This window comes from Brachionichthys hirsutus, chromosome 6 (assembly GCF_040956055.1).
Source record: "Brachionichthys hirsutus isolate HB-005 chromosome 6, CSIRO-AGI_Bhir_v1, whole genome shotgun sequence".
Taxonomy (NCBI): domain Eukaryota; kingdom Metazoa; phylum Chordata; class Actinopteri; order Lophiiformes; family Brachionichthyidae; genus Brachionichthys; species Brachionichthys hirsutus.
Window position 1 is genome coordinate 2,615,670 of NC_090902.1, and position 26,160 is coordinate 2,641,829.

At 42.4% G+C, this 26,160-nt stretch overlaps 1 protein-coding gene across 1 annotated transcript in view; it reads left to right on the forward strand.

The window, feature by feature from the left end:
- si:dkey-237h12.3 (teneurin-3) overlaps positions 1-25,510 on the forward strand; it is a 109,067-nt gene extending 83,557 nt beyond the window's left edge. Inside the window, exons 20-30 of the mRNA XM_068740550.1 lie at positions 6,411-6,660; positions 8,265-8,285; positions 12,246-12,478; positions 13,920-14,074; positions 16,376-17,259; positions 18,253-18,428; positions 19,340-19,575; positions 20,243-20,539; positions 22,272-23,883; positions 24,074-24,204; positions 24,758-25,510. Of these exons, the coding sequence (XP_068596651.1) occupies positions 6,411-6,660; positions 8,265-8,285; positions 12,246-12,478; positions 13,920-14,074; positions 16,376-17,259; positions 18,253-18,428; positions 19,340-19,575; positions 20,243-20,539; positions 22,272-23,883; positions 24,074-24,204; positions 24,758-25,510 (4,748 nt within the window). The remainder of the gene's footprint in view (positions 1-6,410; positions 6,661-8,264; positions 8,286-12,245; positions 12,479-13,919; positions 14,075-16,375; positions 17,260-18,252; positions 18,429-19,339; positions 19,576-20,242; positions 20,540-22,271; positions 23,884-24,073; positions 24,205-24,757) is intronic.
- The last annotated feature ends 650 nt before the right edge of the window (positions 25,511-26,160 follow it).

Below are 26,160 nucleotides of genomic sequence, written 5' to 3' on the forward strand. Positions count from 1 at the left end.
AACACTTGCAACACAAAAATGAACAAATCTCATTTTAAATGAGTTTCTGCATCTGAAGGTGTGATTGCATCGCTTTTCCGTTTGAATCACATCAAGTGCGAAAAGCTCCAAAATGGCCCAACCTTATCATTCTAAACCGGTATATACGTTTCACCCCAGTGAATGGATAAATGACGGTTTATAAGGCAACACCAGCAGGTCCAATGAGGTTCAAGAGGTTTATTACCTTCACCGGTTTAACAGCACACTATTAACGGCCTTGTATGAATGATTGTGTATTCAAATCAATAGCTTTTAAATGCGTTCATGTTGAGTATGAATCGCTGCATGTATCCTCTTCGGAATCGGAAACTGGTGATAGAAAACGTGCTCGTCCCCGGCTGACCAATCACAATTCATGTGGTCTCTATGAGGCGTGTCCTCAGCCCTCATGCGTAGCGGTAGTTTCGTTTACGAGGAGGTTTGCACGACCTCTGGTGAAGCTGCAGAGCCTCTTTACATGTCCTCTGCAACCGCCTGACATGAACTATAAATCTGACTTCAGCCGCCGGCGCCTCGTCCCGAGCCATCGAGCTTGAAGCAGACCTCAGGGGGTATTTCTGTCAGTCTGCCAACCGGAGGCGGCCTGTTTTTTAGGGAAGAGAGTTTATGTAATCATAACTTCATTCATACTGCGACTAATGTTTTACAGCACCTTACATGCACGCATTCAAATTGACAGGGTAACGCTCTCCGACCAGCAGCACTCCAGCTGGTTGTTGTGCGCTAACATCATCCGTGCCATGCACGGATTGCGTCTGTGCAACGATGCTCTAACATCTCGCAGCTTGCACAAACTGTGCTTTTGTTGGATACACTTGAGGAAAAGGTGCCGTAGAGCAAGTTTTCTTCTTTCGCTTTGTTCGACCCTGCTTATTTGCTGAACATTAAAGAGCAGACACGGGAGCGAATCGCTGCACCAAATCTGTCAAGCCATCCAGAATGTGTTTGCCAAGTGTGCAGGAGGAGACTGGATATATCGTTCTACTCTGACTGCTGCTGCTGCGTCGCCTTTCATCCCACCTGTCTCAAAGTGCAGCACACCCATTTCCGAAGCCTGCACTGTGGCTGCATCACAGTTGGAGGTTGGGAGTCATGCGGTGCATAAATTTGTGATCAATAGATGCATCGCATATATTATGCTTATGCATGCAGCATGCTTTATTTACACTTTTTTTTTCCCGCCCTACTCTTCCAACCCGGACTCAAAAAGACATTTTTAAGTCTGACAAATGTAAAAAAGACTCCAAAATAGTTTCATAAACTTGCGGCGCTTATTCATCCAGTCTGACAGGAGCTCGATCAGATTGCTAAAAAAAACTAAAAATTAAATGTCACTATCCAATTAGCTCGACAACGACAAACAAATTATATTGTTGGTGCCTTACATCTGTAATCCTGTCTGCCCTGACATGGTTTAGTTTGTGAGAAAACGTTGAGTTTTAGCCCCTTTAATTTTCTCAATCTAAACTGAATTATTCAGCGTTGCACCCAGACACTTTCTGACATTTGAGATTTATGGCCCACGTGGGCTTTTCTAGGGGAATGGAATGCAGTTCGATATCCTCTGTCTGCAGGAAGATGAATCCAAATACCGCCGTTTGCCTTCATTGCTGTTCCAGTATTGATTCTTTAATGCTGTAAACCCTGACTAATGTCTTCACCCAACATGTTAGCGAGCGGCGGTCGTCTGCATCTGCGCCGCGGATTAGCTCCAGATATTTGCTATCGCTCTGTGATGTGACTCCTGGTTCATTTTTGCACATCTGGGAACTTCTGCTTTCATCGTCTGTGGCAAAAAAAAAAATATATATAAAATACTGTCTGCCTCCACTCCTGTCGAGCTAGATAGGGCAAATTGCTCTAGTTGTGTCCTCCTGCCTCTTCTTTCTTCATTACAAGTGGATATACCTTCCACTCAAGTCTGAGGCTTGTCTCTATCTGGCGTGGATTCGCATTGGACACAGCCAGAGTTCAGCAACTCGGTATCTTGGAGTGTGCATGCTGTACAGCTCAAGCACATGCTGCTCCCTGAGAGTTTTCCTACCCACTATTAGCCTCAATCACGGCGGATCATTGGGAGCCTGGGTGGCATCTTGGTCTGCAGAGGAGAACAAAGAAAGGACAGTGTGCAATTAAAACGCCCTTCCTACCAATCGCTCTGTGTCACCAAGGTGACATTGCTTCGGGCTGCTTCAGATTTGTTTTTAATTTTTATATCAAGTGTGGAGGATCGGCCATATTTGTTCCGTTAATCATTTTAGGAGGTGGGTTTCTGGTTTTATTCTTACACGACTGAAATTAGGCTTTATCAAACAAACGATTATCCTCTCTGGTGATGATAACGCGAATCAATCGAATCGCACAATCAGAGCAGACTAATAGTCTGGGACAGTGGAAAGATTCATCATCAGTCCACACGCGAAAGGCAGCGATCTGAGAGTAAAGCAGAACAACGGTTGTTTCCTCTCCTTCTCTCAGAGCATCTTTAAATATTTTCTATGATAGTTAAACCATTTATCTGTACTCACATTCCCTGACACCGTTCCAATTTGTTCTCGTCTTTTCCCCGTCATTTGGCAGATTCCTTTTTAATTTCGGAATCTTTCTGCGCCTGAGTGTTTTAATAATCTGCTAAAAGCTGTGCCACATTATGGGCCCGCTGGTTGAAGCAACAGTAAAGTGCTCTTGGAGGAAGAGAAACAACATATTCTTGGACTTTCTCAAAAGCCTTCTGTCACCATGCAAAAGCCAAGGAAGGATTTTTTATCTCCCACCAACTTCTACCCAAAACCTCTGGCACGCCTCCACACACTCGCTAATGGTCAATCCGTTCGACGGCTATATGCAAACTTCCACTTAAAATCTCCTCTGCAAAATCTGTTGCACAAGGGTTTGTGCAAAACATGAAAATTCTCAACTGTATTCCCTCTTGTTTCACATAATGCTTGCTGCATCTTATTTTCCAGAAAGCTGCTGGTACTTTTAGCGATTTCACACAAACTCTGCTTGAAAATAATAGCAGGGAGAAATAAAAGCACAATATATATATATATATATATATATATATATAAAAGGGACTAAGACGAGGGAATGACTCCAAAGTCATTTTAATGCACACTCTGTAAGCATCCCCCCGTTCTGCCTGGGGGTCCTGGATAGTCGGGAAGCAAATTCCCAGAAGTGCGGCTCTCAAGCTTGATCCTTGCAACAATCATCAGCAGTAATGTGTCATGGCCGAGTGTCCTTAAGGGAAGAAAACTGAACCTTAATCTGCTCACACACTTTGAAGCTGACCCACATAAGAGCAGCAGAATCTGCTTACGTGAGAAAATGAGAACCATATAGTGGCGAGAGAAAGCAGAATGGATGACGGTAGTTAATGAGTCATTAATGTATTTAATATGTTAGCAATGGGTAAGAGTTGTGTGTTCACTAAACTACGGTGTGAATGTACATAAAGCGGACCACAAGCAGCGTGTCAAAAAGACCCCGACATTTCGGCACGCAAATGTTTGTATTCTTTTTTTTCGTTTTAGCGTCGGCCAAACGGTTCGGCTGCTGCGACAGATTCATGTCCGACGCACACCGCATTAGGCTCCTCGCCACCGACGCTCTTGTCTCTTTTCCCAGAAAGTCAAGAAGCCATTAAATAAAATAGACATTAGCATTCCAGTCAGATTACACAGCTTGTTTGTCATTTGTACATTTCTGGTTTGCGGCGTCAACCTTTTCGGGCCGGAGTTTTCATCACGCCGCGTTTCATCCAGTGAGCAGACGTATGGATCACAGTTCAATTAAAAGTCCCAAGGTCGTACGTTTGATGGCGTCACGCAGGAACCCCCCCCCCCCTAGAAGCTATTTGTCTTTGTTAGACGCTCATGTATAATTCTCATGGATACAAAAGACGAATCGGTCAGATCGTCCTGTCGGAGTCTCGCCGGACCGTGCATTCTTTTTAATTTGCCCTTCAATCAATTAAATCAATAAAAGGGACTAAGACGAGGGACAAGCAGCATGGCCGAACGTTCGATTTCACGTACATCGAGGATTACGATTGCCGTTGGGGTAGCGCTGTGGGAGAACGGCGTTTCGTGTCCGTTCTGCGGTGCCACAGATCCACTAATTAGGACAGCGGCTGTGTGAATTCAAGTTGCTTGATGTGAATTAATTAAGGGCTTCAAGCGTGAACTTTTTCCCTTTGATGTGTTTCTCACCCTTTTGAAGCGAGTCCCGCTCTATCAGTACCCACCCCTCCCTCCCTCACCTAAAAAGACTCATATCTGGCTCTTGTTAAATTATTAACGTGTAATGACTCGCCGTATTTGGTGAGTCCTCGCTGAAAAGGTGCAGCTGGAAGCAAAGTTATTCAACCCTCACTGCAATACAAGTTTATTGGGAAACATCGACTGTTTATCAGCCGTTTGCAAAAGAAACCCAACTCACGCAAGACCAGTGGAAATAGCTCAATGCGATGTATGTATTTCTTTCTCCACATTAACACAGAATGCTGCTTTTAATGACTGCTGCGGTCCCAAAATTAATTCAGCCTCCAGAATAGCATTACTCGTAAAAGCGCTAATATGCAAAATCTGCACAAAACCTAATAAGACAGAGAAGTTTTGGGGAAGCTGTTCTGTGGCGTGATGAAGTGAGATAATAACTTTTTCTGGTTTATGGATCCAGGGTATGTCTGAAGGAGGAAGAACACCGGAAGCATAGCTCGGTGGTAGCTTCTTAGGGCATTAGAAAGCTGCAGTTAATAGAAGGTATGTCGGATTCCAAGGATCGGGGCAATCCTCAAAGAGACTGCCTGAGGAATTATAGACTAGGACGTTCCATAAGGATAATGATCCTGAGCGGACCTCAAAGTCCAGCAGGTCCTAGTGGTCAATAACAGTCGCCTGCCATCAATCCCATAAAGAAATCTCTGGTGGGATTTAACGACGACACTTTATAGCTCATAAAGCCAGAGCTGGGGGCCGGTTTCCCCCGAGGAGCTGGTTAAGATGCCACAGGAAAGCCGCAGGTGAGCAAAGCAATGCAGGTTTATTTATGCGCCACCTTTCAGGCGCAAGGCAATTCAAAGTGATTTACAAAGGCATCGAATGAAGTCAGAATAAAGCATTAAGAGCATTAAAAACAAATAATGCGTTAAGAGCATGACAGATTGTTAAAATCAACACTTTAAAATATAATTAAGTTGCAAATGAAAGACTATAAAAACAAAATGTGGAGAAGCAGAGAAGTAGATATTAAATTAAGAGGAACAAATTAAGACAGGTGAGAAGGAGATTTAATTTGTGGGAATGCTGCAGTAAATGTGGCTTTTTGGGCCTGATTTAAATGAGCTGACAGTTTTTGCAGAACTCACTTTGTTCCACAGTTAACGGGGAAACTACATTCTGCTTCAGCCTGCTTGGTTCTGATTCAGGAGGCAATGAGTGAAGGCGTCTCGGAGGAGTCTGGATGGCTCTTTATCTTTTCTTCGGTGTAATATACTCTACTCCACTGGTGTCGATGGGGGCTCGAAAGCTAAATGCATCTTTTGCAGACAGAAATTCTTGTCAGATTTTTAAAGAGAAAATGGGCTGATTCAGTAATCATAGCAAAATGGCAGTCTAGTACAAAGCACAAGAGACTCTTGTCATTAAAGGAGTGACTAATTTTAAGGCCGTATTTATCAGGAAACATTTGCATTATGCATCGTGTTTTGGGAAGAAAAATGTAACATCTGTTGTTTTTGGAGCTATTTAAGCTGTGGTTGTTTTTTTACTTGTTTTGTAAAAACAGCTGAAAAATGGTATATTTTATTAATAATCCTAATATACAAGGGGTTTTAAATAATTTTGCCTCCAACTCTGTGTGCAGTAATTAGAGGAAGGCACAATGGACTGTATTTATGATTACCACCTCTCTGCGACTCGAGGAGAAGTGGCTCCCTGTCAAGTTTAAAAAACATTATTATTTCAGAAATAAATTAACTCCAGCTCTGTGGGAGGGTTCTTAAGAAGCCACCGAAGCAGTTCCGTGGTTCCAGAGAGGGATGGATCAGCAGGATCGATGGGTAACTGGCTGACTGTGTACTTTCTCCAGTTGCTGCATCGCTTGTAACCAGATCCTTTTTTCACAATGCAAACACAACTCATTCAAACTATAGTTTCTTTATCATCTATGAAAAAACGAGATCTCTCACACCCAGAATATGGAGACGTCTTGTATTTTGCAGACAAAATATAACAATTTTAACATTGACAAACCCAATCAGTTAAAAATCAGCTCCGATTCACTTTTACTTCCATTTCTTAGACTGCTTTTCTAGTTACAGGTATGACTTTACACCGGCAAATAACGGCTGCATTGTTTCTCAGGCATCCTTTACAAGGGCTGCGGGGAGAACCAGTTCATTTCCCTCCAACCTCCTGTGATCTCCACCATCATGGGGAACGGACGACGAAGGAGCATCTCGTGCCCCAGCTGTAACGGGCAGGCGCAAGGTAACAAGCTGTTGGCGCCGGTGGCTCTGGCGTGGGGCATCGATGGGAGTTTATATGTGGGCGATTTCAACTACATCAGACGCATCTACCCATCGGGCAACGTGACGAGTATCATGGAGCTCAGGTAAGACCCTGTCAGTGGGATTTTGTAAGACGGAGGATGGTAATTGTACAACCTGTTGACTCTTAACTCTCCTCTCCTTCATCAAATGGCAGAAATGTCAATGTTTAAATGTTAACTTTTGAATTTGTGTGACGCCACGGTTATATTTATTGCACTGTTTTAGTCCATCTGAAGTTCACCAAGGCTTGTGACGTAATTTATCCGCCTGGAAATGTTAAATATATTACAAATGCGAATGGTTAAAGATTCTGGATCCCATTTTGATTTTTCACATTTGATCCTCCGTGTGGAGGTGGAAACTGAAATGGCTCGGTGGACAGATAGGAACATGTCTCTCCCCTACCCGGGGACTTTTCAAACCATTTTCCAATCCATCTTCATAATTAGGAAATGCATCCTGTCTTCAGCATGTAATTGGGATGATTTACCCCCTCATGCCAAATTGGCTTCTCTCAGCAGCGACTCCGATACGGCCAATTGGCTTATTTCGGAGTGGCAGATGTTGATTTAATGTACGTTGAGCCATCAGTCTTCAAATATGACAAAATGACACACGAAAGCCGTCTCGAAAGGATTCAAGTCACCATACTTTGTAAACTAGCATTACCGCTGGCCAAAACTTTAGGAAAGAACGTATGTGGAAAAACGTTCCTCTACTCCGGGATCCTTCCGATTAACCCGTCCAGTGATCGGCTCATGTGGGGAGGGGGGGGTCTAACAGTAGGAACTGGTGCAGCAGAGGAGCTTGCATGCTCAGCAACCCTTTGCTATGTAAATAATGGTTGAAGAAATGCTTCATGTCTCCGAGCAACTACTTTACTGTGTTTACAAGGAGAAATACATAAAACACCCCTTGGAAAACATGGATTAAAATTAAAATTAGTCTGACACAGCAGAATCAGTTAGTTTTCATTAGAGAACATTTTACAGCGGCTTTTAAAACAGAATACAGTAGAATTAGTGTGTGTTTTCTCTGCAATGCAAAATACTTGCTTACGGTAATTATTCAGCGTTAGTTTCTAACAAACGTTTAAAGACCAAACCGGTTTGTTTTTCCCCCCGAGTGTGGATGCCTCATATGGGATTCCCTATTCTGCTGGTGTTAAATCTGCATTCATAGTCTGGCTTCAGTCGCCACCGTAACAAGTGACAGAATCACTATTTCAGGATAAGTGGTCAGATTGAGAGAAATCACGGTAACGTAGGATGAGACGTTTACCTCGGTGGGATGTGACTGTTGGTACACAGAACGGATCTTCATTACCAGCGACTTTCTCCGGTGTCTGCCTTAATTCTTCAAGGAGACACTTTCACATTCTCAACTAATGCGGTTCTTATTTTACTCTCTCGATACTGCGAGGGAAAATAGCGGTGAAATTCAGTCTAAACTCCCGAGTCCTCGCTAGCGCTTATTCCTCATGGCTTCCATGCATTGTTTCCTTCCATGAGGAATAAGAAGGCTTGAATGCAAGTAAATTCCTACTAAAGGAAACTGTCTAAAAACTGCATGAACATGAGAAAAGCATTAAAAGATGTACACATTTCCTGTCTTCACTCTTTTCTCCTTTTTCCCCCCTGCTTGCTCTGAACCCTGCGAACCATAGAAATAAAGACTTCCGGCACAGGTAGGTGCATATCGGTAGGGAACGTTGCTTTCATATTCCCCGTGCATCACCATCTGTGTTGTCCTCTTCACAAGTTTATGAATAACTCTTTCTTTTACGGTCGCCTTTAGCACCAGTGATTATAATGTGTAATTAGAACAAATCAATTGTAGCTCGATTACATCTCAACAACAGTCTATGGGGACTCGTGCAGCATGTCTGCAACGCTCTACACATTCTGAGTTCCCAGTACTCGTAAATACATAAATGAAGCCATGTGAACGTATACGCTCGACACCTACAGGGTGCACCTAGTACAATGCAATCCAACCTAATGGCGCTGCAATAAACAGTCCCATTGTGAGGCTTATAATTACATTTATAGTGATGGTGTTTGGCAGATGCTCTCATCCTCCGGGGCTTACACAGCTGCTTCGTATTCACGATTAGGGCAACGGCTTAAGATCAGCTGGAGTTGCACGTTACACATTGGTGGCAATTAGGTTGTCTCGGTGATTAACTGGACCGCGAGCAGCAGAGATGTTAGACAGATTGAGCCGAGGTAACTCCGGTGTCGCCATGGTTTTGTCTCTTGCTTGACTGCGGCTTTACGCGATACGGATGTGTGACTTTCAAAATGAGATGATCTCGAGTCGTCTGCTGAAAGACGCGGCAGTTTCCTCCCTCGTTGTTATAAGTCCAGTCACATCGTCTCACGTCTCATTCTAGCCTCTCAGAGGAGATGCAGTGCAGTTTTTGATCGATGCCTGCATCTAAGCATTTTCTTGTCAGCCCCTCGTGACCAGCCGAAAAGAAAGAAGTCTTCCCGGGTGACATGTTATGAGTCAGCATGATAACGTTTGTTGTCTTGATTGTCCCCTTCAGGTCTCTGCAGCTTTTATGATGTAGGATAGATGAGCTCTAATGTCTGTCGGTCCGTACATACAGAACAACGCTTGGTAAACTCGGTCTCTGCATGTCTTTGAAAAAGAGCGTTATCAAAGTTGAGGCGTGCTTTTGATGCCGCGCGTAGATGAAATAACGCAGGAGTTGTTTGTAGTTGGTTGTGGACGTTTGCACGTCTCTTTCTGTTATATGACAACCTGCATATTGTTTAGCTTCTTGCAAACTTTCCTCCCAAAAAGAGTTGAATTTACTGATCAGCTTGCTTGATGCCAGTGTTTAGATTGTATTTTAGACTACTTAATTTAAACCATGGGATTAACGGTGTGGCTGTATTCAAATAATCGCTAAGATAGGCTCGCAACAAGGCAACAGTTAGCTGGAGTGTCCGCCCGGGGAGAGATGTGAAAGCTTGAGCCGGATGATATAACGAGTCCTGCTGGATTCTGGATCATTTGCAGGCTCCTGATTGCTTTGCAGCAACCAGTGCATTGTGATCAGGGGAGGATGAGCGCCTGCTAGCACCTGGGCCACAACTTGGGACAGGTGTGATGGAACTGTTCAGGTGTAATTGGGGATGCACAAGACATGAAAAAGCCATAGTCAACACCTGATCACACCATATCTGGGGTCTCATTTATAACCATTGTGTATATGCATATAACCAGGCCTGACACAGGCTCGTTCCACTTCCACCATGCAAAAAGATCTATAAAAATAAACCTGACAGCGAAATGTGTGCACCTGTTCGCCAGCCCGGAGTCACACGTGACACGTTTGCGACAGGGAAACGCAGTCGGCGAGGCGCAAATAGAAACCAGATTGTCTAACGATGCCTCGCACGTTTAATTTTTTGATTGTTGATTTTATAATTATATCCACATTATCATTAACATTCAATCCATGTATTTGCGCCTGTAGTGAGCCGTAACCATTCAACAAGCACGTTTCAATTTGCAAAAAAAATGTACGCCAAATTAAATCCTAAAATCTACTTAATATGTCATCGGCGCCGTCTCATCGCTTTCCTCACCGCCAGGCCACAGAGGAGAGGGTTGGTCTCTATGGCAACTAACTGTCATCATCATAGTAAACACAATCATTATCACGGATGGAAGTAGCAATTTGCAGAGAATTGCAGAACAAAGCTAATACTGTCCATAACTATGTCACCAATTACGGTTTTATATCTCAGATATTTTTTGCCAGCCTAGATTCACAAACCTTTGCATATTGATCGTGCAAAATTAACAAATGAATGAGGAGAAACAAATCAGTTGTGGCACAATCATCAATTCCATGCACGTTTACTCCACTTGCATTAATCCTGAATGGTAGATTTTGATCCGGTGGAGGGACGGATATGACTCCGATCCACGCTTGGATATTTCCAGGTAAACTCTGATTTAGAAAGGGAACATTGCCAGCAGTTGTTCGTGCACACAGTTTTATAGATCTTATTATTTTTCTGCTGCGGACCATTCTCAGCTTGTGTGCACACATACACTCACATTATTTTTTTTATTTTTTTTATTTGAGACCTCTCTAGTCTGGCGCTGATCGATCATTTTTATGGGACGTGATATTTTGAGGTGGACGGAACATTAGATACAAGACGGCTAATATATCTTTAAAAATAAAACAGATCTCCACAGATGAATATTTGTTGCAAGGCTGTTAAAACGGACCCGGTAATATGATAGTGTTCTTTCATTTGTTGTGTCCAGCCTCTGAAGACCGACTGTAAAAGAAAGGGTTACAGTTACTGGATTCTTTATTGGCAGCAACCTATTTTAGGCGTTTACTTTGACTGATAATGGCTGCCAGGTTTTATGACTCCATCTTCATCATTTTACAAAGATATTTCATTGCCACATTAATTTTGCAGTCACATTATCCCACTTCTAAAGCCAACAAGTATTGACTGGCGTACCATTAAGCTGGAATACAACCAGAGAAGCCTCGTTTATGATCCCACCGTCAATCCAGATCGTTTTCACGTTAACTTCCGCTGTTTTTAGTCTCTAATGACACTCAAGCACCTGCTCTATATTCATTCTCCTGCTCAGTTCTATGAGAAAATTCAATTTATTTGACTTTTAATATCCAGCATTGACATGTTGTAAAACACGCCTGGATGCTTAACACATTTTCTCTCTGTCAGGATTGGATGCTTTGTGAGACAGAGAGTGCAAATAAGCCAGAATAAATTCAATAGCAACAGATGCTGCGTTTTGTTGACAGAAGACAGTCGTTTCCGAAGCCTTTTCTCCACAGGCGAGAAAAGAAAAAGCTTTCACGATCTTGATCTGGCTTTGTAAACTGAAAACCCACTGCAGCGGTATCCACTTCAATTATGTTTGACTTCCATCTTTTCAGCCTTCCTCCTCACTTTTGTTCATTTTCCATTCACAAAGGCTCCATCCTTTTTTTTTGCCGTCATGAAAAATCAAATTTTTTCCATCATATTAACAGAATTTATCTTTTTCCAGTTCATTATTCACATACGTTTTTTTATTATTATTATTACAAACTACCACTATCCTGCACTTAATTAGCTATTTATTGTTTGTGTGTCTTTAAAAAAAAACATAACAGTCATGAATATAACTTGAGAGAACACTGGGATTAAACCATAATCCCATTTAATGTGATAAACCAATCATCTGAATACAATCAGTTCAATCAGTCATTAATTCATCCTGTACATTAAGAATGCGGGATCATCAATAGCTCCATTGTGCTGAGAATATTTTCTGAACCGTCTTATCTCTGCAGAACAAAAAAAATAATAATGAACACTGAGGGAACATCACCTCTGGGGAGCGATAATGCAATCAACTCTCGATAATAGTTTTGACTCGAGATGTTTTAATCAGGAAAAATCAGGCAAAATTTAATCAGCGCACAGTAGAGGTTTATCGTCCACAGAGTTTATTAAGGCAGATCACAATCTAGCTGTAAATGATCACGATTTAAGGACTATTTGGCGACACTGTAAGTGGAATTTAAAGATTTAAAGTACAATCTGAGGGAAACAATATCAGGTGCGTAACTGAGATTCTGTCTTGAATGCAGTAACAACCCGGCACACCGGTATTATCTGGCAACTGATCCGGTAACCGGCCAGCTGTATGTGTCTGACACAAACTCCCGGAGGATCTACCGGCCAAAAAGCTTAACCGGGACGAAGGATCTGCAGTCGAACACGGAGGTGGTGGCGGGAACCGGGGAGCACTGTCTGCCCTTTGATGAGAACCACTGCGGCGACGGAGGGAAAGCTCCGGAGGCGACTCTCACCGGACCGAAAGGTATGGTTTAAAAAAAATCACGCGCTGTACTGAAATGAAAAGGGCGGGGCACGCTGATGGGTTTCCGTTGGGATCTGTGCCAATTCTTCAATAGGTCAAGTCCACTTGTGATTTGTGTTGAAGTAGATGGATGTGTAATGTAGTTTATGAGAATGAATATGCCTTTTAATATGCCACATTAAGCCCCTCCCCCAACAACTATTGTGAAATGATTAAGGCATTTTAAGACAGAACTCTGTTATGATTGTCGTATTTGCGCTTGGCCATCTTCCCACGTGTTCTCCTGGATTAGAAGGTGTCGAGTTGCCCGCTCTGAATGCCAACCGTGGTAACACAGCTTCAGCTGGGTCATATAGGAAATATGAGCGAGCAACTCTGATGATGGCGTGGGTGGAAGCCGGGACCAGAGCATAAACAGCAGATGGCTCCCCCCCCCTTTTGGTGAACTCTGCTCAAATGTGACACTTTCCATCAGTCTGAGATTCTCAGACTGTCAGATAGCCAGCTCCCAAGGATTCGCCGTGTGCTCCCTCTGCTCGTCAATGTTTTAACAGACAGCGAAGACCTCACTACAGGTCAAACAAAGCCACCAGTTTAAAAACTAAAAAGAAAAAGAAATTATACTCTGGGGGTAAGACTTAAGTTCAAAGGTTAGTCAAAACATTTTAAATCCTTCATGGACCGTCTACCACTGAACATCCATGTTCCGAGCATCAGTCTTTTGACTTTAAGCCAATAACACAGGCGTGTTGAAGCCATTGTGGACAAAGAAAACAGTCTCCTCGCATGTGAGGCATGATTGAATTCCTGCAGGTGCTGCTCTCTATTAAACGGCACAGGGAGACGGAGCAATCTGGGTTGCCGTGGTCCTATAATGTGTTTCCTCTGTTTGGGACAAATGGTTATTACGACTCCACACTAGTTCGCCCGTAACTTACAACTCTGAGCTGACACTCAATCACAGACAATTTATTCCACATTTGTCACCATGGCAACCACCTTTATTTCACCTCTTGTGTCTAAAATTGGCTGAAGCCTTCATTTCGACACCCTTTCTCATTCATTTTTCAAATGGCGTGTTGATTGATGACGGCTGCAGATCAGAAATGATTGATCTTGTTACCCCACCCCGTCCTGGGGTACGTAAGGGGGTAACAAGATGCAGCAAGTGCCTGTACCGTATACTGTATACTGTATGAATACAGCCTTTCCTACTTCTGCCCTACAAATAATTTAAAAGCAGCCCATGAATAATTGACAGCTGTGCTTTTTGCAGTGACCTGAATAATGGGAAGGCAAGCTTGACACATGTATCCACCGTGTTCTGTCCACTGAGTCATGCAAGCAGAGATGCCTCATATCTACCATGTCTTCCTGTTATCACAAGTTGTTGGTTTTTTTTTTTTTTTTGTTTCGTCTCCCCCTTGCATGATGTCAAAAGGCATCGCCGTGGACAAGAATGGCCTGATTTATTTTGTGGACGGCACCACGATCAGAAAGGTGGACCAAAACGGCATCATCTCCACGTTCCTGGGTTCCAACGACCTGACATCTGCCCGGCCTCTGACGTGTGACAACAGCATGGACATCAATCAGGTGATCTAAGGGCAGCAGCGCCATGGCGGTTGTTAAACCCGCCTGTATGGTCGCGCAGGGCGTGTCACAATGCCAAATGAGTCCCCGCCCCTCTTGGCCTCCCTCATTGACATGCGGTGTTATATAACTGTATGTGTTTTCGATCTTTTGAAGTGACTGGTTTTCAAGTGAGCTGGGTAAATGATATTTTTTCGTGCTGCTTCATCTCTCTGGAAGCGCCTTCATTTTAATTTAATGTGGCAAAACTAGTTTCTTTCTGGGAATGTGAGTCACTGCAGCAGCAACTCTTCCTTCTGGCTGCTATTTGGCAGGATATTGGAATAACAATGTTTGAGTAGGATTCATCTCTTGTTTGATAGCATTGCGGTAGACCACTCCTCCTTATTCATATTGATGGCTTTAGGTTGCCCTGTGGATGCTTTTAAATTAGCCTTTCAGTTTGTTTCAGAAATCCCATTTCTTAAATTATTCTTGAAGTGTAATTTATGGCTTCACAATTCTGTTTTGTTTGAACACGACCAGAACATTTTTGAATTAAGAATTGTAATCTCAGTGATTGAATAAATGTTAAACAGAGTATTTACCGTAACTTAGAGATATCATCCAGAGAAACACACGCTGACATTAGTGCTCGGTGAGGAAACCACAGAGATTAAGAGGTTCTTTTTTTCTCTCATCTTGAGGAGAGCAGAACAATTTCTCTGCAGTAGCGGAGGAAAATATGAGCTAGGAGGAAGATGTGATTTAAGAAGCAAGAGGAGACATGATGTGTTTATTGAGGAGATGAGTTTTCAGGTCGCTGCAGATGATATGGAGCGAAGAGTAATTACGGAGTTTGGGGGCTTGTTTTGATGTGGCTGGAGCTGAATTAGTGTTTAATGTTCCAGTAGAAATACGCAGGAAACTTGCACCATACATGATAATGACACTGGACTTGCTTTGCTGCACATTTATCGTCTACCTGTGCTTGAGGTAATAAAGACAACTATAAATCCTTGGACAATATGCGACAGCCTCGCACTTCCTCTGAAGTGGAAGTGTTGCTTCCTGTGTTCCAATATTACCGTCCCTCATTTAACTCCTTCTGGGTGCTTTAGATGTGACTTGAATTGAATGAGAAGCAGAATTAAAATTAAAAAAAACTTTTATCATATAAATAAATGATGCGTTCAGAGCATCTATGTCCTGTTTCTGCAGAAAGTGGATTCTAAAGTGTATTGGCTGTCAAGGCTGAAATTGTGGTTTGTTTTTTAACTAACCAATTTACATTTTAATTAGATTTCTGATGTGGCGCAGATGAGCATACAAAACGAGTGCACAAGACTACAAACAAAACACTTCAAAAGCAGATCGGACTGCGACAGTGGAAAGCCAAATAACCCTGAGAGCCAATATTACCGACATCCTTGTGGCCTATTGAGAGGTTTGATAACATAAATGCAGAAATAAGAGCTGGAGAGCAAATTAAAAGGCAGCATGGGAGTATTTTTAATGTAAACAGGAGTGAATGCAGGGTGTGCATGCGTGGCTGGTTAACACGAAGCGGGAAGGAAATAAGAGAACATAAAGTCAAAGGATAAGGCCTGTCATTTACTGTTAATTATCATGTCTTTTGGTTTGAGCCAATGAAAATAGAGATGGTATAATCCTCATGGGCTACAGAATCAGATCAGGGCTGTTTAAGCAATGTTTTTATCATTAATTACTAAAGTTCAACATCAAATTAACATTTGACAGCAAGGCCAGTCATTCATGCTGACACAAAAAAACCTTTGTACTATGACATATTCCGGACTGAAATGGTCTGAAAGGTCCAAAACCCTGAATTGAAATATTCTCTCATTTCTTTTGTAAACTGTGATTAATAATTCTGTTTTCCCATCAGTGAAATATTAATTCTAACTAAATGAATATTTGTGAGGTGCTTAATAGATAGGAAGGGTGCAGCAAAAGTGCTGTGCAGAGCGAAGGGCGAAGGGCGATTATGCAGCCGCGCAGCGGATAAAAACTGTTATGGCTTAATTAAGGCTTAAGTTAGTCTAGATGTTTATTGTTTGTGCTGGTTTTAGACAATCCGATCACGTTCTATTCTTTGTGAGCTCATAAATTGTGCTAACGCTAGCATCTGCCGCATCGTATTAGTCTGAAAAGGGACAAGCCAAATCAATATCAATTAAATCTATTATTGATAATCGTTATTAGGGGGTAAGCAGCGGCTACCTTTCCTGTCGTGTCATAATGTGTGGAGAGAAAAAAGCAACACAATTTAAAATGATAATCTAATGATGTCCTGTGTTTCAGGTGATTCTGGAGTGGCCTACTGATCTAGCAGTTAGCCCCATGGACAACTCCCTTTACGTCCTGGACAACAACATTTTGCTGCGCATCACCGAGAACGGTCAAGTGAGCATCGCGGCTGGCCGTCCTACCCACTGCCCATTAGCTGGACTGGAGCGTGGCGTGGCTGGTGGACAGCGGGCACAGTTAAGCCCCCTCGAATCTGCTGTTTCCATTACTCTATCCTACCACGGCGCCATCTATATAGCAGAGACAGATGAGAGAAAGATGAGCAGGATTCGGAAGGTTTCTGCAGATGGGGAAATAACTCATTTGGCCGGGTCTCCCTCCGATTGCGACTGTAAGAATGACGCCAACTGCGACTGCTATCAGACCGGTGACGGCTACGCCAAAGACGCGAGGCTCAATGCCCCGTCGTCTTTAGTGGCGGCCCCAGATGGAACGCTCTACGTGGCAGACCTTGGCAACATCCGCATTCGGGCCATATCTAGAAACGGGCCAACTTTGACTTCCAGCGCCGGTACATACGAGGTGGCTTCTCCTGATGCCCAGGAGCTGTACATTTTCGACAGAAACGGCACCCACCAACACACTGCCAGCCTCCTCACCGGCGACTTCAAATACACCTTCAGCTACAGCACTGAGAATGACATCACAGCTGTTACCGACAGCAGTGGCAACACTCTAAGGATCCGCCGAGACCCCAACCGTACACCAGTACGTATTGTTGCACCTGATAACCAGGTGATCTGGCTGACCATGAGCACCAACGGCGGTCTGAAAACACTTACCGCACAGGGTCAGGAGCTAGTGCTTCTGACTTACCATGGCAACAATGGCCTGCTGGCTACGAAGACGTCGGAAATTGGATGGACAACTTTCTACGAGTAAGTAAAATGGTAATTAGCATATTCATTCTGTGCAAATCTTAAGATCCCTGCCAAATTCAGATCAATTTAGGTTGCAATTCATTTAGTTCTTCTGCATTTGGAACCTGGCCATTATGACAGATCTAATTTGTGTATAATCATTCAAAACATGTAAACAAATGCAGCTTGTGTTCTGCTCAATAATGTTACCTTTGGTAGAGGAAAATGAGAAATCACTCCCTGCTTCTCACGGATCAGGTATGGTACCAACATCTTAAAAAATACCCACGTTTCATTTATTAATTTTAAAACCACCCCAAGCTAGGAGGTGCAGAAACAAGAGTTGCTTGATATGTAAAAAACCCTGTTCATGTTTTTTTTTCTATATAAATGAGTAACTCTACTTACCTAAAAATTGCTTTAGGGCACATATTTAATTGAAACCCAATTATAAAAATTACCTCAGAAATATGAAATAGCCTAGTTAGACTATTGTAATAACTCAGTATTCTTGGAATTTGCTGCATTTTCTTACATTTCTTTTCTTTTCATGATTATAACATTTTATTTTGCAGAAGGGACAGCAACAAAGGTCAAGTATGATTTCATATCGTACTGACCAAAGAGGAATATATTTGGTTTTAATTGGAACAAGACACTAGTTTTTTGTACTTAGCTTCTCAGTGATTGAATTTTCCGCCCATGTATAATTCACTGTCATGTAACATTATGTCATGTCATAAATTATATCCTGTTTAAAAAAACAACAACAACAAAGCATTGAGTTGAGATTGCACTGACACATCAATCATCAAAATAGTAATTAATCTGTTCGTAAAATGCAGAAATGAATAGCTGATGAGATGTGGCATTCTTCCAGATGAAATATTTGGATTGTGCCTTGGTTTGATACAGATGCCCTGTCACTAGTGAAAATAAAGCTGATGAATGAGTGCCATTTATTCCCGTTACAAATCAATGGCTTGTCATTTGATGTTCTCTGTCAAACAGCTATGACAGTGAAGGACGGCTAATGAATGTGACGTTCCCTACCGGAATGGTGAACAACTTGTACACAGACATACACAGCACTTTGACCGTGGACATCGAAAGCTCCATGACGGAGGAAGAGATCAGCATCACCACGAATACCTCAACCATCCGTGCCTTCTACACTCTGGCCCAGGGTAAGGCTGCGACGCTCAGGCAGCTGTTTTGTGAGCCGTTATTTGTCGTTGTTTCTGGGGTCGCCGAGGCTGTGTTGAGTAAGCTTGCGTCGTGTATCATCGCAGCTCAGAGGGTGTGACAGACGACAGGGGTAAATGATTGCTCTCTGAGTGCGCAGCGTTGGGTGTGTCGGGGAGACGCATCAATGTTGTGTCTAAATGGTTTCTGCTCTCTCTAGGTGGTCCAGCTATTTCAGCTCGTAATTCATGCTCATCATTTTTTTGTGTCGATCTTGTCTGATTTTAAAGATTAAGAGTTTAAGTTCAAGCAAAAACAAAACACATTAGACTGAAAAGATTAATTCTGGCATCTATCTATCCTTTTGTTCCAAGTTGAACTTTTTATTATTATGTTATTATATTTCTTCCAACCATGTTTGCAAGAAAAGAAAACAGATTTACAAAGCTGAATATTCTACTCCTGATCCCGATGCGACACCATGGTGACTTTATCAACGCATTTTTGACCACTTGCATAAAAATAGTTCACATAAATAATTTTGTTTGTTTATTTATTGTGAAACTAATTAATCTCCTGCTACATTTATTTTTTCTGAATTAACAACCGCATCTTGCTCTTGGTGTCTAAGGTTTTCAGTTTGAGCCAGGGGTGATGCAGAAAGAATGTTGTGCACCCAATAAGGCGTTGTTTTAGACATTTCCCTGCTCCACTGCACCTGATTGAAATGATCGGCTCATTAACAAGCTCTGCAGAATGCTGATAACGTTTTTATTTGTATCTGCCATGTAGAACTCATAATTTGGTCACATTACTTTGCATTTCTTCAGGTTGTTTGTTTATGCCTTTTAGCTCGAGTCTGATCATGGATGCTGCCATTTAATTTTATTAATTTTGTGATTACTATCAACAGACCAATGTAGAAGTAGCTATCAAGTTGGCTTTGACAACTCGCTGAGGATTACCTACGCCAACGGGATGGACACCCACTACCAAACAGAGCCCCACATCCTGGCAGGTGCTGCCAATCCAACTGTGGCCAGACGCAACATGAGCTTGCCAGGGGAAAGCGGGCAAAACTTGGTTGAGTGGCGATTCCGCAAAGAACAAAACAGAGGGAAAGTTATAGTGTTTGGCCGCAAGCTAAGGGTAAGTTTGAGACTTACTTTCTTTGTTCTGGTAAATCTAAATGATCATTGTCCCATGCATGCAGTATTTCACGAGTATTTAACCCAAGTAGAAGACCACAGCAGTTGCATAATTACGGACTGGTGTCCAACTGCAAGAGTTTACCTGCAAACATTGGATCTGTGCAAAAATATCACGACTTTTATGTCTGCAGTCGTCTCACAGTCCTTACAATTTCCGCAATTCTTCTGAAATTGTATTCCTGATGTAGGTTATCATTATTCTAGTACTGTACAGAAGTTCACCTCTTTTTCTTCCTCCTTAGAATGTGACTTAGATTTATGATTGACAGTACTTCATGAACTTAACTTGGGTTGTTACTTCTGGCTCTGAGTAATTTTCTTCTCCACTAAATTTAGGAGGTTGTGATTTAAGTGCCCCTGAACAATCGCCAGAGTGTCTCTCCATTTAATGAGCCTTGTGAAGGGGGTGTTAATCTCGGTGACAACTGTAGTGAAAATCATTGTGAATACGCTTTAAAGACCTATGCAGACAGCGAACACAAAAATCTCTTCATATTCTACAACTGTAATATAGTTGTACATTTGTTTTAAAAAAATTTAAACACTACGCTTCTTAGAAGTTTTCCTTTTTCGGCTAAACAAATGTTCTTAAATCTTTCCCGCAGGTGAACGGACGGAATATTCTTTCCGTTGATTATGATCGCACCCTGAGGACAGAGAAAATTTATGATGATCACCGGAAATTCCTGTTAAAGATTATATACGACACAGCAGGCCATCCGGTGCTCTGGGTGCCCAGCAGTAAGCTACTGCCGGTTAATGTGAGCCGCACCAGCAGTGGACAAATCAGTGCCCTGCAGAGAGGTCCCACCACTGAGAGGCTTGAGTATGATAGCCAAGGCCGTCTGGTTTCCAGGGTGTTTGCTGATGGGAAGATATGGAGCTACACCTACCTGGAGCAGGTGAGGGAATAGCATGAGCCCAAGAAATATGCAAGATAAACTGTGCAGCCGTAGGCAAGCTGGCCATGTTTTCAAAGTCACCCTGAAGTGGCTTATGGTGCAATAATCACCAGCTCTGTGGGCATTAGTCTGACAGAGACACATATACTAATTAAGGTATGCCGACTGCAGACTCAGGAGTATACAAGTGGAATCTCTGTGTGTTAATTCTGAAGTCTAATCAAATCATTAAAAAAAAAAAAAATGCTTTGGGAACTGTAAAATATAAAAAATGAAATCTGTTGTTTTACACGATGTCCTTTTAGAGCCGGTATTGTGCTGCTGCATTCCGTATCATGTGTTACGTCAGTTTAATACTTGCGTGTTTAATATTTTAGTTGCCAATGGCAAGCTATCAAATATTTATGTTTATGCTGTCCTTAAAAAAGGAAATACTCAAAACATACAAAGATTAAACACCCAAGGCATTATTATTATTTGCTTCATGAATTATTGACTTTGGAACAGACAAGAGTGCAATTTTATAATTGCAATTATAAAGACAAAACACTTGGCAGGCTATGATTTATTTTAAATTCTGGGTAAACGGCACCATTTTCCAGAAAGTTATTTAGTAACTATGTTGTTTTCATTGTCAGTTATTACACACAAGCCACCTGTAGCGGTGTAATAAATAACAATTTGATTAGACACAGTCGACCCGGACAAGTCTCCTGATGTTTGTATTCTGTTGTTACCTCTTGTCAAACATCGATGATCCTCCCAAATCATGAAATATCTTCACAAAGATATCCTTCAGTTCTTTTGTCCACAGAAGGTTTACTCGGCCACTCCTAGTTGCATCCTTGCATTGTGAGACCCTTAGAGACCACAACACTCTGACATAAGGAACACATAGAGCTCAGGGAACCTTTCTGCATCAACGGATGACTGGGCATGGCATTTTAACAGCGAGAGTGGTAAACCTTTGAGACAGGCTGCAGTCAGAAAAGCAGATGTTGTAAATTACTTCAACTGGCTTCTATATATATTATGTATTCTAAATATGGCTATAGCGATAAACTCATCTTGCGATACGAAACGCGATATTACAATATACAATATGATTCAATTCGATACACTTACATCATTTTCCAAAAGATTTTAAAGGGACAAAGTGATTTTGGATAACTTGCTAGAAATGCTATACAGCGATACTAGTGGCTGCCAGACCTAATTGCTCTTCCTGCAAAGAGCGGGACACAGGGGATTTGAATGGGCCTTAATGTATCGATACACGCAGCTGAAAAATCGGTGCTCTCTGGGGAAACAAAATATCGTTAAAATTGAATCAATAAAATTTTTCAGCTCTAGTTGCAAATAAGACTAAGAAAGAAAGAAAAAGAAAGAAAGAAAGCTTTATTTCTGTCTTTGTTACACTGCAAGCACACACTGAAATTATATATATATTTTTAATATCAGATTATTGTATATGTTCGCCAAGAAAATGTTGACAGGAGCAGTATGTAGTATCTTTTTTTTATATTATATCGTAAAACCTGGATATCCTACATTAGGAAATTACACAATCGGTAGCAAAACCAGCCATCTCACAGTTAAGTAGCGGTTAATGCGACCTAGTGCTTTTTCATTTCCTGCATCTTCTTCCTCTCCCACTTGCACTCAACCTGGTCGATAGTACACATATATCATATATGAATATCATGTAACTCTTTTGCTCTTTTTCTTCTAGTCCATGGTTCTCCTGCTCCACAGTCAAAGGCAATACATATTTTATTTTGACTCTCTGGACCGGCTTTCTGCAGTCACAATGCCAAGCGTAGCTCGCTACACCATGCAGACCATCCGTTCAGTGGGCTACTACAGGAACCTTTATCACCCCCCGGAGAGCAATGCCTCAGTGGCGGTGGACTACAGTGAAGATGGCCTATTACTGAGAGTTTCTCACCTTGGCACAGGACGTAGGATCTTGTACAGGTACCGAAGACAGAACAAACTGTCAGAGATCCTGTATGATAGCACAAGGGTGAGCTTCACGTACGACGAGACAGCGGGCGTGCTGAAGACTGTCAATCTGCAAAACGAAGGTTTCATCTGCTCCATCCGTTATCGACAAGTAGGTCCCCTGGTTGACCGGCAGATTTTCCGCTTCAGTGAGGACGGCATGGTCAATGCAAGGTTTGATTACACCTATGACAGCAGCCTGCGCGTGACCAGTGTACAGGGCGTCATTAACGAAACACCGCTCCCCATCGATCTGTACCAATTTGATGACATATCTGGAAAGGTTGAACAGTTTGGGAAGTTCGGGGTGATCTACTACGATATAAATCAGATCATATCAACTGCAGTCATGACCTACACCAAGCACTTTGACGCACATGGACGCATCAAGGAGATCCAGTATGAGATATTTCGCTCACTGATGTACTGGATCACTTTCCAGTATGACGATGTGGGCAGAGTCATCAAGCGAGAGATCAAGATTGGCCCTTTTGCAAATACTACAAAGTATGGCTATGAGTATGATGTGGATGGCCAGCTCCAGGCTGTGTACCTTAATGAAAAAGTGATGTGGCGTTATACATATGACCTTAATGGAAATCTGCACCTGCTGAATGCAGGAAACAGCGCCAGACTGCTTCCTCTGCGATATGATTTGAGAGACCGCATCACTCGCCTTGGAGATATACAATACAGAATGGATGAAGATGGTTTCCTCCGTCAGAGGGGAGCGGAAATCTTTGAGTACAACTCCAAAGGACTTTTGGTGCGGGTCTACAGTAAGAGCAGTGGCTGGACGATTCAGTACCGCTACGATGGACTTGGTCGGAGAGTGTCCACCAAGACAAGTTTGGGCCAACACCTACAATATTTCTACGCAGACCTGAGTTACCCGGCCAGGATTACGCATGTATACAATCACTCCAGCTCCGAAATCACTTCTCTTTACTATGATCTTCAAGGACATCTGTTTGCTATGGAGATCAGTAGTGGGGAGGAGTTCTACATCGCCTGTGATAACACTGGTACACCCCTGGCTGTCTTCACCAGCAATGGCCTCCTGGTCAAACAGCTACAATACACAGCATACGGTGAGGTGTACTTTGATTCAAATCCAGACTTCCAGCTTGTGCTCGGGTTTCATGGAGGACTCTACGACCCCTTGACCAAACTGCTGCACTTTGGCGAGCAAGATTACGACATAATGTCTGGAAGATGGACTGTTCCGGATGTATCCACTTTGAAAAGAGTTGGCAAAGAGCCAGCCCCTTTTAATTTGTACATGTTCCGAAATAACAACCCCATCAGCAAAGTCCATGAAGTGAGAGAATACGTTGCAGGTAAGCGATTTCAGGTGAAACATTTCTCTTGGAATAAAATTTTCAGAAAATGCTGATAATCATTTACACATTCAGTCTCAATCCCTTTCTGATATATTTTGCATGTACTCTCAGTGAATTGTGTTAAAATATGCATTTTGGTCTTAATGGAATCAACTTTGTAAAATGTAAACTTATTTTTCTTGTACAGATGTGAACAGCTGGCTCGTAACCTTCGGCTTTCATCTTCACAACACCATTCCTGGGTTTCCAGTCCCAAAGTTTGATTTAAGCATGCCATCCTATGAACTGCAGAAGAGTCAGCGCTGGGATGATCTACCGGTGGGTAAAAGTAAACAAGTTATCTGTGATACTAATGGCGGAATCAATACGAGTCCAACCAAAAGAAACTTACCCATTTGATCTGACGGACAAAAATACATTCTTATTCTTCTGATTTTCTTTCTTGGAGATCAGTATTTCCAAGCTGCCGTCTCTTAATTGGAATTCATTTCAAAGTTTCAATTTTAATTGGCCCTTATTTGCATAATAATACACCCGATTAGGACAACTTGCACTTTCCTTTGTCAAGCGTATTTCTCAGTTGAATACAATTAAATACTGTCCGACTTTCTGTATAATATTCCTGTGTTTCTTTTATTAATCTCTTGTATGTATTTTTCATATTCAAATGTGGGGGGGGGGGGGGGCATTGTTGTAAAATTGTCATTAGGGATTCATCAAGTTTTGGCTTGAGAACACATATTGGAAAAACTATTATCTTAGATGGGGATGACAGACTCACTGAAGCAATGCAGCAGCTGATTCTAAAGAGCCTGGAGGGTTGGTTCTGCCATGTTCAACTGTTAACGTTTCACTGCATTTTTTCCTACAGTCTATCTCTGGGGTCCAGCAGGAAGTAACCAGACAAGCGCATTCGCTCTTGTCATTCGAGCGGCTGCCAGAGGTCCATCTCACTCGAGGTTGCAGAGGTCAAAAGTCTTGGCTGTGGTTCTCAGCCGCAGTGTCTCTCATCGGAAGAGCTGTTATGTTCGCTATCTACAAGGGCAGTGTTCACACTCACACACTTAATGTGGCCAGTGAGGACTGTATCAAGGTTGCAACAATCCTCAACAATGCTTTCTATTTGGAAGACCTGCACTTCACTATTGAAGGATGGGACACACACTACTTTGTCAAGCCGGGCCTTCCAGATTCCGACCTTGCTGCTTTGCACCTCACTAGTGGACACAAGACTCTGGAGAATGGTGTCAACGTGACTGTTTCTCAGTCCACCACAGTCATGGATAGTCGGACTCGGCGTTTTGCAGATGTGGAGATTTGTGCGGGTGCCCTAGCGCTTCATATTCGCTACGGATCCACGGTGGACGAAGAAAAGGCGCGGGTTGTTGAGCTCGCTCGTCAACGTGCCCTTGCAGGTGCATGGGCAAGAGAGCAGCAGCGAGTGCGAGATGGCGAGGAAGGGGTCCGCCCCTGGACAGAAGGAGAAAAGAGGCAGCTTCTAAGTAGTGGGAAAGTTCTTGGGTATGATGGGTACTATGTCCTCTCCATTGAGCAGTACCCAGAATTAGCAGACAGCTCTAATAACATCCACTTTCTTCGGCAAAGTGAAATTGGTAAAAGGTAACAATATGAAGTGCATATTCTGCCAAAGAGACTTAGTTTTGGTAGAGACACACAAGCTGACAAAATGAACAGCAACTGGAAATAAAGGTTGCTGTTATGTACACTGTCAATGTGTTTTTGTAAAAAAAATGTGTGTGTGGGGGGAAGAAAACAAGATAAAATCCAAGGAATCAAAAGCAATGCTGTGCATTGTGACCTAGGGACTACAGAGTAAATGTATAATTACACCAAGCCTTAACATGGCGATTACAGGTCAGTTCTTCTGTTGCACAATCTTTTTGGATACAGGACTCTGAAAGCAGAGGAAAAGAACAGTCAAGCTCCTTTTTGTGTTTGTGGGTTTTTTTCTTTTCTTTTTTAATTTTTCATCAAGCGATGTCTGGCTCAAGTAAGAGAATCATATGAGCAAAGGAAATGTTTACATTATGCATACCTGCACTTCTACAGAAGTGTAAGGCTCGAGGAATCATGCTCCTAGAGCAAGCAGTGTCGTTGAGCCGTTTGGTTTTCAGAGACTTCTGATGTTAGATATCCTCACCAAACAATCACTATGTATACAAGATTTAGCACTGTAAACATAACGTCAAAATGTCTTATGCTCTGAGATGTTTTAAACCGAAAAAAAATATCAGATTCCATGTTTAAATACCC